Genomic DNA, 16,222 nt, shown 5'->3' with positions numbered 1-16,222 from the left:
ATATAATTTATTTGAGAGAGAGAAAGCGCACAAGTAGGCTGAAGGGCAGAGGGAGAGGGAAAAAAAAGACTCCCTGTTAAGCCTGATACAGGGCTTGATACCAGGACCCTGGGATCATGACCTAAGCTGAAAGCAGACACCTGACTGAGCCACCCACCCTCCCTTTTAAAGTTGGTGTTCCCCAGGATTCTTGCCAACCCATTTCTCCTCTATACACCCTACTTGGATGATGGCATCTGCCTTCAAAATTTCCTTTATCATCACCCCTTTCCTTATGGCAATCATCTGTCTTACCCCACCCAACCTTTTCTCCTTCTGGGTTCTTTATCCCAGTTGATATCATACAGTCATCTAAGCTACAAACATAAAAATGATCTTGGCCAGGGTGCCTGCCTGGCTGGCTCAGTTGGTTAAGCATCTGCCTTCCGCTCAGGTCACTGGGCTGGAGCCCCTGCATCAGGCTTCCCCCACCACCTCTGCCCACCTCTAACCGTATTCTCAATCTCTCTCAAATAAAAAAATTACAATCTTAAAAAAAAAAAAAAAAAAGTACTGGCTGATGCTCCTTCTCTCCCCTGAACTGACTCTGGATACTAAATCAATCAGCAAGTTTTCCAATATTAGTTGACTGTTTTCCTCCTCTCCTTCCCTATTATCCCTATCCTAGTTCAGTCTCTCATCCTCTCCTGACTCCAGCATTGGCAAGTCTCGTTGCTTCCATACAACAACCACAATGATCTTTCTAGAACAGGATCCCGGCTCCTCTGCTTAGAGTTATTACCACCAACAACAGTAACTTTCAAATTTAGATAAAGGATCAGATATAAGTGAATTAAATTATTATAATACTATTTTAACAAAATGAAGCATAAAGTGCTAGTGTTTATAGATCTCAAACAGCTATAGAAACCAAACTTACAAATTAAGTAGTTGTGGATGCTAACATTAAGATAATGAATGAGTTTGTTTTGCTGAGACCGAACGGTCTCTGGAAGAATGAGTATGAGGCACAAAGTCCAGGCATAGGTTGTTCTCAAGACTGGCCTGGCTCCACGGGCTCTAGAACGACCGTGAATCTTGCCCATTCTCTCTCCAAACCTGTGAGAAACCTTCAGTTGCACAGGGCATGGGCACAGCCTCTAGCCTTCTCTCCACCCTGGGGCACCGTTTGTAATCTAAGACTGTTTTCTCTACTCAATATAATTGGACAATTAAATAGAACTCGGCTCCAACTCTCATAAACAGAATTCTTGTCAGAAGGCGAGCACCCACACGGATGCGGACTGGGCTTGTATAAATTTCCTTTCCATCTTACCACAAAAATAGACATGCAGTACTTGAGAATTTTTTAAAAGAATTCAGCCTTGAGTGAGAATTTTTTTTTTAAAGATTTTATTTATTTATTTATTTATTTGACAGGAGATCACAAGAAGGCAGAGAGGCAGGCAGAGAGAGAGGAGGAAGCTGACTCCCTGCTCAGCAGAGAGCCCGATGCGGGGCCCGATCCCACGACCTGAGCCAAAGGCAGTGGCCCAACCCACTCAGCCACCCAGGCGCCCCTTGAATGAGAATTTTTTTTTTTTTTTAAAGATTTTATTTATTTACTTGAGAGAGAGAGACAGTGAGAAAGAGCATGAGCAAGGAGGTCAGAGGGAGAAGCAGACTCCCCATGGAGCTGGGAGCCCGATGCGGGACTCGATCCTGGGACTCCAGGATCATGACCTGAGCCGAAGGCAGTTGTCCAACCAACTGAGCCACCCAGGCGTCCCGTGAATGAGAATTTTTGATAAGAATTCAGACTTGCTCCCTCAAGCTCTGTCCCAGCGCTTTTGGTTCCGGAGACTTGCAGCGCCCACTACCGCCGCCCTCCATTCCGCCGCTAGGTGGAGAGCTGCTCAGTGCCGCCCATAATAGCTTGCCCTGTAGGCGTCCGTCCGATCCCGAGACGTCACTCATCCCTGGCGATAATTGGCTATTTCGCCAGCGGAGAACCGGAAGCGTTTGGGGACGGCTGTGCGCAGCGCGTACGCATTCAGGGCCCAGCGCCCCCTTAAAAAAAAAAAAAGAGACCAGCTGCAGCTCCTCCTCCAGCCTGAGGGGGCAGACCGGATTCCTACCAGGCGGATAGCGGAACCTCCTGAGAGGGGTCACACAGATAAGGGCTGGGCCACACTGAGGGGAGGAGTCACGTTGAAAGGCGGGGTCACAATGACCCGTGGAGTCACTCCGAGAGGTGGGGTCTCATTGTGTGGGAGGAACAGACAGAAGGGTGTCGCACTGAGGGGTTCTGGCACACACTGACGGTGGCAGAATCGTATTGAGGAATGGTCCCTCTGAAGGGAGGGTCTCACTAAGGAGGAGAGGGGTCTCCGAAGGGAAGTCTCCCGGAGGGGCGGGTTTTTGCCGAGGGGGCGGAATCCCACGGAAGGCGGGGCTTCCGGGCAGGTGGAGGCTTCTCTGCAGAGAGATAGGGCCGTTTGGAGGAAAGAGTAAGAGGAAGGTTCAGGCTGGGTGGTCACCGGGCGGATACACCTTTCTTCTTTAGAACTTTATTCGAGGGAGGCGGGATGGAATAAGGAGGTGTGGGGCCACACCAGGGACAGGCGGGCCGCGGGCTCACTATATAGGCCTGAGGCATCACCACCGCCCGAGAAGGGGAAAGTGTCAGGGAATCCAGAGGTGTTGGGGTCGAGACCTGGGAAATGGGCAGGCGGGGCCAGAGCGGAGGCCAGGCAGGTAGGCGGGTTGCTGGGCTACCTCCGATTGTGGCTGGCCGGGAAGGGTCTACTTTTCTGCCCTGCTGGCCGTCGGAGTCCAGGAATCCGGCGGCTTCCTGAGCCCGGCTTTCTTCAGACAGTGGCCTGAGGGTGGGAGGAGAGAAAGGACTCCCAGGGCAGCTAAAAGACGTTTGAGCTGCGCGTACGCACAATCAGCCCATAATTTCCTTCAGTTATTCAGCTCGGGCCTGAACTTACTTGGTCCCGACGTCCCGGACCCACTCGCCTCGGGTGTCTCGGCCACCGGTTGGGGGTTGCGTACCTGAGGGGGCGTGGCCGCTGCCCGTGGGCCGGGCTGAAAGGAGTTAAGCGGAGGCCCGGCTCAGCCCCGCCCCCGGCAGGCCGCGGAGCCTGAGCCACAGCGGCGAAGCGGAGCAGCGGTCGCCAGCCCGCCCGCCCGCCCGCCAGCCCGCCTCCGCCTGCGGGGAGCCCGCCCGCCTGCCCGCCGGCGCCCAGGAGAGCCACCGCCACCGCCCGGCCCAGGCCCAGGCCCAGGCCCAGGCCCAGGCCCTGCGCAGAGCGAAGCGGAGCGGCGTCTACCCGGGCCCTGCAAACCGGCGCGGCGGGGGCGGGCCCAAGACCTGCCGCGGATCTTCCATTCTCCAGGGCGGGAGCGGGAGCTCCGGCGTCCCGGATCGGGCTCGGCGCACGCCCATGGCAAGCGCGGCCTGCCCAGGCCCCGGGGACCCTGCCATGTGAGGCAGGCCCGGGCTGGGGGCCCGGCCATGGCCGGGGAACGGCCCCCACTGCGGGGCCCTGGGCCAGGGCCGGGAGAAGCGCCGGGGGAGGGGCCCCCGGGACCGGGGAGTACGGGTGGAGGCCCGGGCCGGGGCCGCCCCTCCTCCTACCGGGCTCTCCGCAGCGCCGTCTCCAGCCTGGCGCGCGTGGACGATTTCCACTGCGCAGAGAAGATCGGGGCCGGCTTCTTCTCTGAGGTCTACAAGGTAGGATCAGCAGAGAGGGCAGATGGGCGGGACCGAGCCATAGCCGCGAGGCTGGAGCTAAGGGGCCCAGACCCGGACGACCCGCGCGACCTGGCGGATCTGCCCGGGACTCGCCAGCCTATGCCGCCCCCAGGTTAGGCACCGACAGTCAGGGCAAGTCATGGTGCTGAAAATGAACAGACTCCCCAGTAACCGGGGAAACACGCTACGGGAGGTGCAGCTGATGAACCGCCTCCGACACCCCAACATCCTAAGGTGAGCGGCCCCAGCCGCTTGCTGAGAAGCTTGCTGGGAGAAAAGGAAAGATCCCGTGGGAAAAGTGGGAACTGCAGAGGGGCCTGGACTCTTAAAGCCTACCCTCCTATCTTCTTCATCCTCTTCCAGGTTCATGGGGGTCTGTGTGCACCAGGGGCAGCTGCACGCTCTTACAGAGGTGAGGATGGGCCAGGAAAGGGGACCCCCACCACCACCAAGGGGAGAGAGTGTCAGCGCCCGGTGCATTTGCTAAGGAATAATGAAAGGCAGCAGGACCCCCTCCCATGAGAGGCTTCCCTGAACTTCCCTTTATTTGTGGCTAACCACAAATAAAATTCCTCCATTGGTCACGTTTTCTATATGCGCTTTAACAAGTACTGTCCAGTAAAACTTTCTGCAGTGATGAAAATGTTCTACAGCTACATGTGGCTAGGGAGCAGTAGAAATATGACCAGTAGAAATATGACTGAGGAACTAAATGTTTAATTTTATTTAAACTTAATAATTTAAATAGTTGCACATGTCTTGGAAGGACAGCCCTAGAACGTGAGTGGGAGACTCTAGAGCACAGACTCCCCCTTCTGACCTTTGTGATCCTCCTTAGTGTCCCCTGGCCTATAAGTGGGAGACGTAGAGTACAGGCGGAAACCTTGATGTTGATTCCTCTTCTCCCCCTATACCCCAGTATATGAATGGGGGGACCCTGGAACAGCTGCTCAGCTCCCCAGAACCCCTGTCCTGGCCAGTCAGGCTCCGGCTGGCTCTGGACATTGCCCGGGGCCTGCGGTACCTGCATGCCAAAGGTGGATTCCACCGAGACCTAACATCCAAGGTAGGCTGGCCAGGTGGGTGGAGGCATGAAAGGGGATTCAGGTGTGGATTGGAGTGTGGATAGTGGACATGTTAGGATGTCCAGAGTAGCAAGGCCCTGGAGAATGGGGACTGGGATGACAGGGAGCTCTGAGGGGCAGAGTACCATGCTATGTTTGGAGTGATGATGTTGAAAGATTGGGGTGCACTGGAGAACTGGGAGGTCAGAGGGGGTTGGAGTTACTCTGGAGTGACAGGGCTTTGGGGTATATATTGGGAGAACAGAAAACAGAAGGTGATGGGTGTGTGGGGATGCTGTATGTATATCAGAACTGTCTGATCCGGCGGGAAGACCGAGGCTTCACGGCTGTTGTGGGTGACTTCGGGCTGGCTGAAAAGATTCCTGTGTATAGGTGAGGTGAATGCCCTTGTACCCCCCCCAAACTTTCTAGAAGGTCCCTATCTAAATGAAGCCCCCAGAGACATATCCTTTGGAGTGGGGAGGGAGCTGACCTCATCCCCTTTTGTTTAGGGGGGGTATCTGAGTGGGATGTCTCTGATCACTCTGCCCCTACCCCTGCAGGGAAGGGGCAAGAAAGGAGCCATTGGCTGTGGTAGGTTCCCCTTACTGGATGGCTCCAGAGGTGTTGCGGGGTGAGCTGTATGATGAGAAGGTAAGACATCAATCCTTCAGATTCCAAGGCCTTCCAGAGACCCTTGAGATATTTCATAGGGCCCCATCCCAAGTTCTTCAACAGCCATATTGAATATTTAGGAGACCCCCAAATCCTCCTTTGCCCCCTCATAGGGACCCCTCCAATGCATGAAATTATCATGACTTCCCCCAAATTCTGACATATTCTGACAAAATTCTGACATGAAAACCATCAGTTCCTCCCGTTGACATTCTCTCCTCCCCCCAGGCCGATGTCTTTGCCTTTGGTATTGTCCTCTGTGAGCTCATTGCACGAGTACCTGCGGACCCAGATTACCTACCCCGAACTGAGGTGAATAATGTCTCCAGTTTCGAAAATGGGGAGCTCCAGACTGGGCAGCTTATAACTGAGGAGGGATCCCTGGAGGTTAAGGTCCTGATTGGGGGTCAGAAGGAGAACCCAAGGAAGGCCGACTTGAAGACCCCTTCTCTCTGTCCCTGCAGGACTTTGGCCTGGATGTGCCTGCTTTCCGGACCCTGGTAGGGGATGACTGCCCACTGCCCTTCCTGCTCCTGGCCATCCACTGCTGCAGTGTAAGAGCCTCTCTCTCCCTGCCCACCACCCCCATCTATCAGCTGCAAGGCTTTCCTGCTCCAGGCGGTGGGAAGAAAATGTAGGGACTCTCTTTTCGAGCACTGAGTGAAGCTATCCCGGTCTCTACCCATCAGATGGAACCTAGCACTCGTGCTCCCTTCACGGAAATCACCCAGCATCTGGAATGGATCCTGGAGCAGCTGCCTGAGCCAGCCCCCCTCACCAGAGCTTCCCTGACACACAATCAGAGTAAGTGAGCATGACCTTGATGCAACTAAACTCTTTTTGCCTCTTCCTTAGAACTCAAGGGATTAAGACTAAATGTATTTATTAGTTGAGAAGGTTGGGGAGGGGGGTGTGAAAGGACATCTTAAATAAAATATTTTCAAATTCTAGAACCAAGAGAGGGGAAGAAGGAAAGGAGAGGTGAAGGAGGGCTGGAGGTGATATCTCCCCTGTCTAAAATACCCAGTGGGACTCCCTTTTGTAAGCTGTAGTCCCACCAGCCTCCTGGTGAATAATGAGGCCTCAAGGAGCCATGATCAACGCTGAGAACAGTAACCAGACTTCTCTTGTCTACAGGGTCTGTTTCAAGAGGGGGTCCCTCTGCCACCCTTCCTAGGCCAGACCCCCGGCTTTCCCGAAGCCGGTCAGACCTCTTCCTGCCCCCATCTCCAGACTCAACCCCCAACTGGGGGGACAATCTGACTCGAGTCAATCCCTTCTCACTCCGGGAAGACCTCCGGGGAGGCAAGATCAAGCTGTTGGACACACCTAGCAAGCCCGTGACCCCCCTGCCCCTTGTTCCACCATCACCACTGCCCTCCTCACAGCTGCCCTTGGTGACCACTCCAGAGACCCTCATCCAGCCTGGGACACCTGCCCGTCGCTGCCGTTCGCTCCCATCATCCCCTGAGCTCCCCCGACGTATGGAGACAGCGCTGCCAGGTCCTGGCCCTCCCAGTATGGGCCCCTCGGCTGAAGAAAGAATGGAGTGTGAGGGCAGTAGCCCTGAGCCAGAACCCCCAGGACCAGCTCCCCAGCTGCCCCTGGCCGTGGCCACAGACAACTTCATCAGCACTTGTTCCTCGGCCTCCCAGCCCTGGTCCCCTAGATCAGGACCTGCCCTTAACAACAACCCCCCAGCTGTGGTGGTGAACTCCCCACAAGGCTGGGCTGGGGAGCCGTGGAACCGGGCTCAGCATAGCCTGCCCCGGGCGGCAGCCCTGGAGCGGACAGAACCCTCGCCGCCCCCTTCAGCTCCCCGGGAGTCTGATGAGGGGCTACCCTGCCCTGGCTGCTGTCTTGGCCCTTTCAGCTTTGGCTTCCTATCCATGTGCCCCCGCCCCACACCAGCTGTTGCCCGCTACCGCAACCTGAACTGTGAGGCGGGCAGTCTTCTCTGCCACCGAGGGCACCATGCCAAGCCTCCCACACCCGGCCTGCAGCTGCCCGGGGCGCGCTCTTAGCAGTGGGGCCTGTGGTCTCTGGCCTCCAACTTTGGCCTTCAGGATGCCCTGTGAGGACGGAGCACACATGTTGGACAGTGCCAGCCCCAGCAGGGCTGACCGGCTCTTCTCCCCATGTAGGGGAACCTCAGCATGGACTCAAGGGACAGAACATTTCCTGTCTAGCCCCTGGGCCTGCTCTCCCATGGGCGATCACTGAACCAGACAAAGCATTGCTGACACATGAGACTAACACGTGCAAATTATTTAAAAATATTTCAATAAAACTGCCTGGCTGGCTCCGGGCTGCCCCTATCCACTCAGCCCATGCGCCCTCCTCCACCCCCCTGCAGTGCCACTATGGGAAGTTTTTGGGGAGGCCAAAATCTCTTCTAGTGACTTCTTCACCAGTTTCCCAGGAACAGTCCAGCTTCTGGGACAGGATTTCAAGCAGGCAACAGGCTGGCTAGAAGTGTTGGGCATGGATCAGCCCTTGGCTAGGCACTGCCCAGGCAGAGTGAGAGAACACTAGAGGGAGATGATCTTAGGGCCTGCAAACTGCAGTTAGGGTGAAGGGTGCAGGCTTCTGTTGACATGAGTACCTGTAAGAGTAAAGCACCAGTGAGGTCCGCAGTAGACTACTACTAAGAACATTCATCCAGCTCCTACCTCCCTGGACAGCTGAACCCCCAGCCTCCCTTCAGTTCCCAACTTTCCTGCTGAACACCCTCCTTCATAAGCAGACCAAGACCCTGAAGGCTATGGAAGTGACCATTGCTCTCAGGAATTAGTTTTACCTCTGGCTTCTGAGCCCCTGCTTTAAGTTCCTTTCCCTCCCTGCTCCCTGACCCCCATGCCTCAGTGGGTGGTCATGCTTACCCAACTCAGGGCAAAAAGTGGTCCCTGTCAGGGTGCTTGAAAGCTGTCATCTCACAGATGCAGGGAAGAGGAGAACTACAGTCATCCATCTGTATTTTTGGCCAGTTGCTTTGTACCTTAAAACAGCTTGAGCTTTGACTGTAATACCTAAAGATTGGTGAGGTAGAACTGGGACAAGGCCTGCCTCTCCTCTCCCACCCTGCCTTCACTCCCCTTGCTCCCCTTGCCCTGCATTAAACACAATGAAGTCCTAATTTGCCCTACCTGCCTAAGGCCACATTTGGGTATGGTTCAGGGACAGATGGCTGGCTACTCTAACAGAGGCTTTAGAACCAGGGGAGGAAAAAGTCACCCAAAATATTAAAGATGGAAACTCCATAGGGAACATAGGAGATGACTGCCTGTTTCAGGGTTCCTGGAGTTGATTTTCAAAGTTGCCCCACTGCTCCCTTCCTGGAGGTAACTATAGTGCCCCCAAAAGGCCCTGACTGAGAAAGTGCCATCTCAGTTTGGGTAGCCCTGTCAAGGGATGGGAAATTGAATGCCGGGGTTCATGAGCTGTGAAGTCCTAGCTAAAGCCTCAGCTTCTCCCTCTGAGAGAAAAACAACATAGGTCCCAACCTAGTAACTTTAAAAAAAAAAAAAAGTACTTGGGACTGCCAGGTACTGGAAAGGCGCCAGAGAAGAAGGCTGTCCTAAAGAGTCTTAAGTAAAGGAAACAGACAAGTAGGCAATTACAATACTGACTTGTGAAAGAATTTTGGGAGCAGGACCTCCCAAAACTTTGGGGACAGGAGGAGAATCTCATTACTATGTCTATATGAAGGAGCTATGGGGTTGAGTATGCCCAGAAGTCCTAACAGACTTACCCAGTGCCTCGTTTGCCTTGAGCCTGCTGCCGCCTCTTAGCAAAGCTGTAATTAGTCCAAAATGAACCAGGTGGGCTAATTTGCATCAACATCTTACTTGCGCTGTTGTGGTTTGTAAACTGAGGGGAGAATCAGAGGAGAGGTATTTGGAGAATGATGAGAAATATTCCAGTGCAAGGGGCCGGGGCGGGAGTGCAGTGTAGGGAGTGGGGAATGTTGGCCAATGAAAAAATGAGCTCTATGGGGGAGGTCTCAGCTTTGACAAGAGGACTGTTTCTGACTGGCACAAGACATCAGCTCCTTGGGGGCCTGTCCCTGTGGCCTTCAAGTGCCACCTTGCAGATGCAAGCTCACCCTTCAGTTCACCCCCCAGCTGGTGAAGAATTTCTGCCAGCCTTTGAAAGAGGAGTCATTCCACGGACTGCTGTGGTCATAAAGCGTCAATCCCAACAATCCAGCCCCCCAGATATGGGACCTCTGCCTGAGAGGCCATGAGAGACAAAGACCCTGTTAAGCAGCCCTGGAGAGTTGACCAGAAAGCTGAGATGAGAAACAGGTTCAGGTAAAGATAGTTCATGAGCTTCAACTCTCGTGCCAACTCTGGCCAGTTGGTAGGGGCCGCCTGGAGCACTGTGCTGAGAAGCTGCCGGAAAAGGAACGTGCGCCCTGTGTGCACCGCCATTCCTGACTCGCTGACACATATCCCTTGGCCCAACAGTACCCACTACAGTCTGTGAATAAGGGGATGCTTACCAAATAATAAGAAATGTCACCGAACGTGGCCAGGTCGGAGGACAGAGATTGACAGTAGTTTTGGCTCTCCCCCCAACTTCTCTCCGTGTATGAGATGTAAAAGCAACTCCTCTCATTCAGTATCCATCCCATGGGACAGCAGGAATCTATAAACCAGAAAGAATGTAACAGCATAGCCCAGACCCAGGAGGGAGATCTCCCCATTTGGGACAAAAGTGATGATTCCTCAGTCTGGTTGCTAACAGTGCCCGCCTTGGTCTAGTCCCAGCACCTTCACTGGCTTCTAGCCCTTCACCTTTGCAATCTGTCTTTGGCCTCCCCTGGTAATGCCATTCCTATTCATATTTAGTAAAAGTCTTTAATATTCACAACAGCACTCCTTAACAGTCTGGGAGGTTTGCGGGTGCCGGTCTCGCTCAACAGTCTGGGAGGTTTATTTTAATAGGGTGGTGGTACTATTCCCAATTTCTGAATGATTGCAGTCTCCCCCCCACCTTACACTTTGGTTGACCTGACCTGGGCCCCCGTAAGTGTTCAATCAACCTCATCATCATTTTAATCGCTCCCTAAAGCATTCCTCGCTGCATATTCAAAACTTGCCCACACCCTCCAAGCTGCTAGCCACCTCCTTCCCTCTCTCTCCACTTCCACAAGCAAAAACCTTGGTTCCTATTCTGCTGAAATTGTCAAGACACTTGATGTTTCCCTCCCTTGCACCCCCAAAACTCTCTTCTCTGTTCCACTGTTCCTGGCTATCTCTAAGCAATAAACATCCCTCTTTCTTTCACAGCCCATATACCAATCTGTACTCCTGATCCCAACCCACCTGTCTCTTTGCTTTGTTCCAGGAATCCTAACTGTGACACTCAAAGATCCTTCCTTCCTTCCCCAGCTCCCTCTCTTCCGTCTACATTGTCTCGTGTCCTCACCCAGGTACCCTCTTGAGTTTCTGTCCTATGGCAACTAAAGGAATACAAAGTCAGTGTAGCCAAATGGAAGAGGGTGAGAGGCTAAGTGGCCTGCTGAAAGGTAGGCAGGGACCTTGGAAGCCAGGCTAAGGCTTTTTAAAAGAAAAAATTTTCTATATTACAGGGAAGAGTAAGTCAATGTAGCTTTTTTACATAGAGAAGTTTTGTTCACTGGCTATATCCCAAGTGCTTGGACACAGTGCTTGGACATGTAGTATGTATGCAATGACTTTTGATGTAATTAATTAACTGGAATGACATGATCAGATTTTGTTTTTAAAGAATTGCCCTGGCTTCCACATGACAAGTGGATGGGTGGGAGAGGATGAGAGATGTTTAGGAGAAATGACGCAGCAAGCTGTCACAGTGATCCTTGCAAAAAATGGGGGTGAGCAAAAATGTGAATGGATGTATAGGCTCAGTGGTGGAAAATGGAGTGGGGCATCTGCTAAAAGTGGGAGAGAGGGTGGTAGGGTAAGGAGTTCTGCACTGCTGCCAGGCAGTACCGAGTATTGGGCTGAGGTTGAGACTAGAGTTTTGGTGGCACCAAGCAGAATGATGGCACAATATGGCACACCTGGGTGCGGAAGGGGCAGTGGGGGCGCAGTTCATCCAGAGTTGAGATCTTGCCCCTCTGGTACACCAGAAGGACAACAGAACAAAAGAGTGACTGGCTGAAGTGATGGGCCCCAGAAGCCAAGAAGGGTAGAGAGAGAAGTGACAGCCAAGGCAAAGGGAGGAAAGGGGAGACAGTGAGTTGGAGGCATCAGTGAGGTTGAAGAAGTGTGGGGAAAGACTGGAGGAGGCAGCTGTGGTCGGATTGGTCTGGAACCAGCCTTCTAGCAGAAGAACAGTTCAGATTGCTTGGGTCTGGGGTGCAGCTGAGGGAATGGGTGGCAGCACTGCCTGGGACTAAGGGTCACAGGGAATGAGAAGGCTAAAGACACAAGGGCTGGGGGTATCTGTACATCAACTCACTATCTTAAGCCTTGGGGGAGTCTCTGGATGCTCCCTGAGCTAGACAGAGCCTAACCTGGACCGTAGGTAACCAGGCCATGAACACTCTGGTTGCCTTGGGCCTGGTTCCCCACCCCGAACCTCAGCCTGCTTCTTGCACAGCCTCTCCCCTTTTCTGTGGCCCCCTCCCTCATCCCCACATACTGCCTGGGCTCCTGCCTTCAAAATAGATGAACTCTTCCCGCCAGCTCTCTCCCCAACCTTACCCCCACCCACCTCATTGTAAGTGCTGCCCACGCTTGAGAGCTTCAGCTGCCTCGACCCCACCCGCCACACTGCACCTCAGTAATCAGGATTTCTTAACACTTGGGGAATCTCAGATGTGGTGAGAAATAATTAAAGCTATAGACCCTCTCTTTAGAAAAAAGTGCGAAAGCCCAGTTCCACATCCCAATTCAGGGGGTTCCCAGATAATTTGACATTGATATCAAGGGCAGAGACTTAAGTTCGGTGCTTTGAACAGTGTGATCTGCATTGCCATCTGTCTCCCTCCTTCCTCCTGTAGGATCTGCCTTAGAGCTGGGTGACTCGCCCTAAATCCAGAATGCAGCTTGATTCTCCTCTCTGTTGGCCACCACTCTCATTTACTATCCCTTTCCTCCACAACTCAATGGCCCCCCGACAGAGAGACACCTGCCAGGAGTGTCTCCTTGCTTCAATCCATCCCTTACAGAGACCCTCCCAACTCTTGTCTCCCAAAGTGGATACCTCCTAAGGGGCACGTGAATAAAGGCTTCAGTGTGTCATGCATGCTGCTCAGCCTCTGCTCCAAGGTCATCCTCTGCACCTCCTTACTTTGCAAGTCCTCCTTTGTCTTCTCCATCTCAGACTGGCAGGCCTGTAGCTGCTCTTGGGTAGTCTGGCAAACCCTCTGTTTCTCCTGTAGTGCTTCCTGACTCTGGGCTACTTCCCTCCTGGACCCCTGCAGATCCTCCTCCTTCTTCCCCAGCTGGGTCATCGTTAGGTGGAGCTGCTGTCGCAGGCTACTATTAGTGGTTTCCAGAAGCCTGTTCGTTTGCTGGAGCTGCTGAGACACCTGCAGATCTGTTTGGCCATAATGAGAGATTTGGAGGTCATCTTCAGCCATGCCCTGCCACCCTGAGACTTGAGCGTCCGTCCTTTTTCTGCTTCTTGCAAATTTTTGCAAAACAGGCTGAAATATAAGAGCTCGCTGCCTAAAGCTTTAGGAGGTACTGGATTAGGAAGACACAGCACTCTAAAATAGACCCGACTAGAAACTAGTTGAAAAGCTAAGGATATGGTGGTGGTGTCTCTGGGCCCTGCCCAGAGAAAGGGCAGTTGTTGGGGAGAGTAGAGAGTAGGGGAGAAAATGGCTTGGGGTAAATGTGAAATGGGGGACAGCCATACTCACAGCGTACTCCCAGGCAGATGGCGGCCACCCCTAACAGCAGGCTGGTGAAGAACAGGCCGAGAAAGAGGTACTGCATACAGGCTGGGCGACCTTAGCGAGACAGTGGGACGAAGGGCAGAGAGCCCCAGCAAAGTTTAGAGAATGAGGGGCGGGGGGGGGGGGGGATATTCATGGGAAAGAGCACCCCTCAGAGGATATGGTGCAGGTATGATGGGTTTTGTCGGTTAGTGAACTTCCGCAGGTAGCAGAAGGAAGATGTTCCAGAATAAGGGCTGGGTCGTTTCTGGTAAGCACTGAGGGGCGCTACCTGGTAGGATGGGAGCTAAATCTCAGACGGCGACAGAGGACGGGGGTATGGGAATGGGACCACCGCAAAGGGGAAGGAGGGAGGATCTGGGTCAACCTGTGGGAATGATACATCTGGGTATGGGGGGTCAAAGAGGCAGGGCAGGCTTCTCGGGGCTGCCCGCGCAGTCCAGAGTGCTGCTCCCCGGGCTCACTCTCGGTACCGGACGCGCACACGCAGGGCCCAGCACCATGCCCTTGGGATCCCGCCAGCTCGCCCTCGGTGAACAGCCCGCGCGGCCGGGCAGGGTCGGCGCAGTCGGGGGGACGACCGCCCCGCGCGCCGAAGCACCAGCCGGGCCGCTGGGGGCGCGCGCCGCAAGGAGGGCGAGGGACTCACCCGCGAGGAGCCTCCCGGCAGCCGGTGACGTCACGGAGCTCCAGGACGCAGTTGGCTGCTCGGGGTGGAGCCCTGAGGACCCACAGAGACTCCGGTTTCCAAGAAGGGAAGACCCGGGAAATTCCCTTTCTTTCCACCCTCTCCGCCTCCACCCCTCCCTCTCCAGTCTGGCCCCAGATACCTTCTGCGACCTCCTGAGATGCTCTGGGACCCCCTTAGCACTCCCCGGAGTCCCGCATCTCCACCGGGACTCTTGTGTCTGTCCGGGTCTTAGTACTTTTCCGGGTCTCCCTCCTGGGTCTCTCTTTAGGTTTTACTCAGCACCCCTAAACCTTCTCCCCCAAAGTGCCCTCATCCCTCTCTCCTACCCTCTTCTCTGTCCTGTAACTCCCCATTTCCCACTCGAAATCGTCTCCCCACGGGGGCTGCCTTCACGTCTCCTCGCTGAGCCCTGTCTCCGCACTGGGACTTCCACCTTGCCCCAGGAGCTTTATTCTTACCTGACTCCCATTTATCCAGGGCTCATTCTTCTCTTTCCTAAGCATCCCCTCCTTTCCCAGGGATATTGTGTACCGCCCCTGCCCCGCTCAAGAATACCGTAGAGTCCAGCTCAAGACACACACACACACCCCACCCCGTCAAACATATATCCTTTGGGGTCTCCATACCTGCTTTGTCCCCTACTGCAGAAGAAGCCAAGCTCAAGGGCCCACCTGAGACTGAGGGCACTTGCACATTCTCATAGGTGAGTTCCTCATCCTCATCAGTCTCTGGGTCTTGGAAGAGGAGAGAAAAGGTGGAGGTGGGGGTGCGGCCATGAGGGAGCTTAGGGATGCAAAATCAAGGAGATGCCCCTTCCACCCTTACCGTGTCCTAACCGGCTGGAGACGCTCTTCTTCAGCGGAGCCTTCACAAACCGCAGGTCAGCATAGGTGATGGCCTCAGCCATTGCCCTGAACACCTCTGCTCCCACCTGTCTCCTCCTTCTTCACCCTTGACACTCTTCCCTGGACACTCTCCCCTCTGTCCCTTCACACCCTTAGACTCTTTCTGTGACTGCACAGCTTAGTGCTTTGCCCTGTGACTTCCAGCTACAAAAGAGGAAGACGTCAGCAAGTGTCAGACTAATGGGTTCAGTGAAGCAGACTGCATCCCTGAGCCTCTGCTAAAGGGACAGGGGATGGGAAACTGAGGTCCGGAACATAGGGGTTGAGTCTGGAGGTGTCACTAGATCACTACTCAGGCCTGTTCCTTCATCCTGCCTGTGCTCCCCTGTCATGCGCCCCAGATGCACTTGGGCTGTGCTGGGCTCTGAATACGTGTCTTCCTGATCATTTACTCTGGTTTGCCCTATGCTCTTCTCTGCCCGTGCTTCTCTGTCTACGGGCTTATCCATGTGTTGTCAGAGCTCTTCTGTGCCCAGCTGAACCCAGAGGTTCTCTCACAGTGGAGCTCCATCCTCCCCATCATACTGGGGGGTCCTAATGAGGAGCCTTTGCTCCTCATCCTGGGGTTCCCAGCAGGTATGGGCTCTCTGCAGGTAAGGAGCCTTTGATTTGGTGGAGCTCTTTTCCCTGTCAGTTTGGAGACTTTCAGGGTAGACCCAGCTCCACTCCTGCAGTAGTCCTGCAGACTTGCTGAGGGTCTCACACACAGGGAGGTTCTCACTCCAAATCCCTTCCTGAGAATGTGGCAGTGCTTTGGAGGATGGATCTGGGACCACACTATTTCTCTTCTGCAAACTGCCCTAGATTCCCTCTCCACAGCCTTTCCCTGGCCTTGTCCACCCTTGTTCCCTCCTGATCACACCTTTGGACAATTGTCCCCTTCCTCATCCCATCCTGTCCCCTGCTGGACATGGCATCCTATGTCCCAACATCAGGGCTGGAGCCAGCAAACTGAGTCGGAGAGGCACAGGCTTGGGGATAAGCTAGGGCTGGGGGTGAGGATGAGGGGCAATCCCAAGTTTGTGCACCTTTGGAAAAGCCTTCAGTACTGAGAGCCTTATGCACCCTCATGGGGAGTCAGGTTGGGGGGCAGGTGAACAAAGGAATTGGGTGGGGAGGAAGAAGGGCAGTGGCTTCTTGGAAGGGAGGCAAGGAAACAAAGCAGGGCTGGGTGTTGAGCGCACAGACGCTGGGCCTGAGGTTTTGAGATTTTCTTGGTTTTGTTTTGTTTTGTTTTTATTTCCTTCC

At 54.1% G+C, this 16,222-nt stretch overlaps 2 protein-coding genes across 3 annotated transcripts; one reads left to right on the top strand and one right to left on the bottom strand.

Annotated features, from left to right (window-relative positions):
• The first annotated feature begins 3,231 nt into the window (after positions 1 to 3,231).
• On the top strand, positions 3,232 to 7,784 carry TESK1 (testis associated actin remodelling kinase 1). Its single transcript, XM_059411398.1, has 10 exons — positions 3,232 to 3,721; positions 3,855 to 3,976; positions 4,106 to 4,154; positions 4,662 to 4,808; positions 5,117 to 5,199; positions 5,370 to 5,460; positions 5,710 to 5,793; positions 5,946 to 6,035; positions 6,171 to 6,285; positions 6,619 to 7,784. The coding sequence occupies exons 1-10, from the start codon at positions 3,503 to 3,505 to the stop codon at positions 7,503 to 7,505; spliced, it is 1,887 nt and encodes a 628-aa protein (XP_059267381.1). The 5' UTR covers positions 3,232 to 3,502; the 3' UTR covers positions 7,506 to 7,784.
• CD72 (CD72 molecule) lies at positions 7,748 to 15,121 on the bottom strand. 2 transcript variants are annotated; one of them, XM_059411399.1, is made up of 9 exons: positions 14,895 to 15,121; positions 14,696 to 14,803; positions 14,028 to 14,099; positions 13,343 to 13,432; positions 12,679 to 13,014; positions 9,986 to 10,131; positions 9,233 to 9,351; positions 8,364 to 8,510; positions 7,748 to 8,086 (listed from the first exon to the last, which is right to left on the bottom strand). In XM_059411399.1, exons 1-8 carry the CDS (start codon positions 14,974 to 14,976, stop codon positions 8,369 to 8,371), a joined length of 1,095 nt encoding a protein of 364 aa, XP_059267382.1. In that variant the 5' UTR covers positions 14,977 to 15,121; the 3' UTR covers positions 7,748 to 8,086; positions 8,364 to 8,368. The 2 variants fall into 2 exon arrangements, with proteins under 2 accessions (XP_059267382.1, XP_059267383.1); XM_059411400.1 differs by having other exon boundaries at positions 14,741 to 14,803.
• Between the last annotated feature and the right edge of the window lie 1,101 nt (positions 15,122 to 16,222).

This window comes from Mustela nigripes, chromosome 9, assembly GCF_022355385.1.
Source record: "Mustela nigripes isolate SB6536 chromosome 9, MUSNIG.SB6536, whole genome shotgun sequence".
Lineage (NCBI taxonomy): Eukaryota > Metazoa > Chordata > Mammalia > Carnivora > Mustelidae > Mustela > Mustela nigripes.
The sequence above is the reverse complement of the archived record's forward strand: the minus strand, read 5'-3'. Positions and strand labels throughout refer to the sequence as shown.

What these genes read in the sequence shown, in the direction of transcription:
- TESK1 (XM_059411398.1), top strand. Translation starts at nt 3,503, where the DNA reads ATGGCCGGGGAACGGCCCCCACTGCGGGGCCCTGGGCCAGGGCCGGGA. An exon ending in CGACACCCCAACATCCTAAG is followed by an intron (nt 3,977 to 4,105) that starts GTGAGCGGCCCC and finishes ATCCTCTTCCAG; the next exon opens with GTTCATGGGGGTCTGTGTGC. An exon ending in TTCCCTGACACACAATCAGA is followed by an intron (nt 6,286 to 6,618) that starts GTAAGTGAGCAT and finishes TCTTGTCTACAG; the next exon opens with GGTCTGTTTCAAGAGGGGGT.
- CD72 (XM_059411399.1), bottom strand. Translation starts at nt 14,976, where the DNA reads ATGGCTGAGGCCATCACCTATGCTGACCTGCGGTTTGTGAAGGCTCCG. An exon ending in CATCTGCCTGGGAGTACGCT is followed by an intron (nt 13,015 to 13,342) that starts GTGAGTATGGCT and finishes ATGGCCAAACAG; the next exon opens with ATCTGCAGGTGTCTCAGCAG. An exon ending in ATTCACGTGCCCCTTAGGAG is followed by an intron (nt 10,132 to 12,678) that starts GTATCCACTTTG and finishes TCTGGTTTATAG; the next exon opens with ATTCCTGCTGTCCCATGGGA.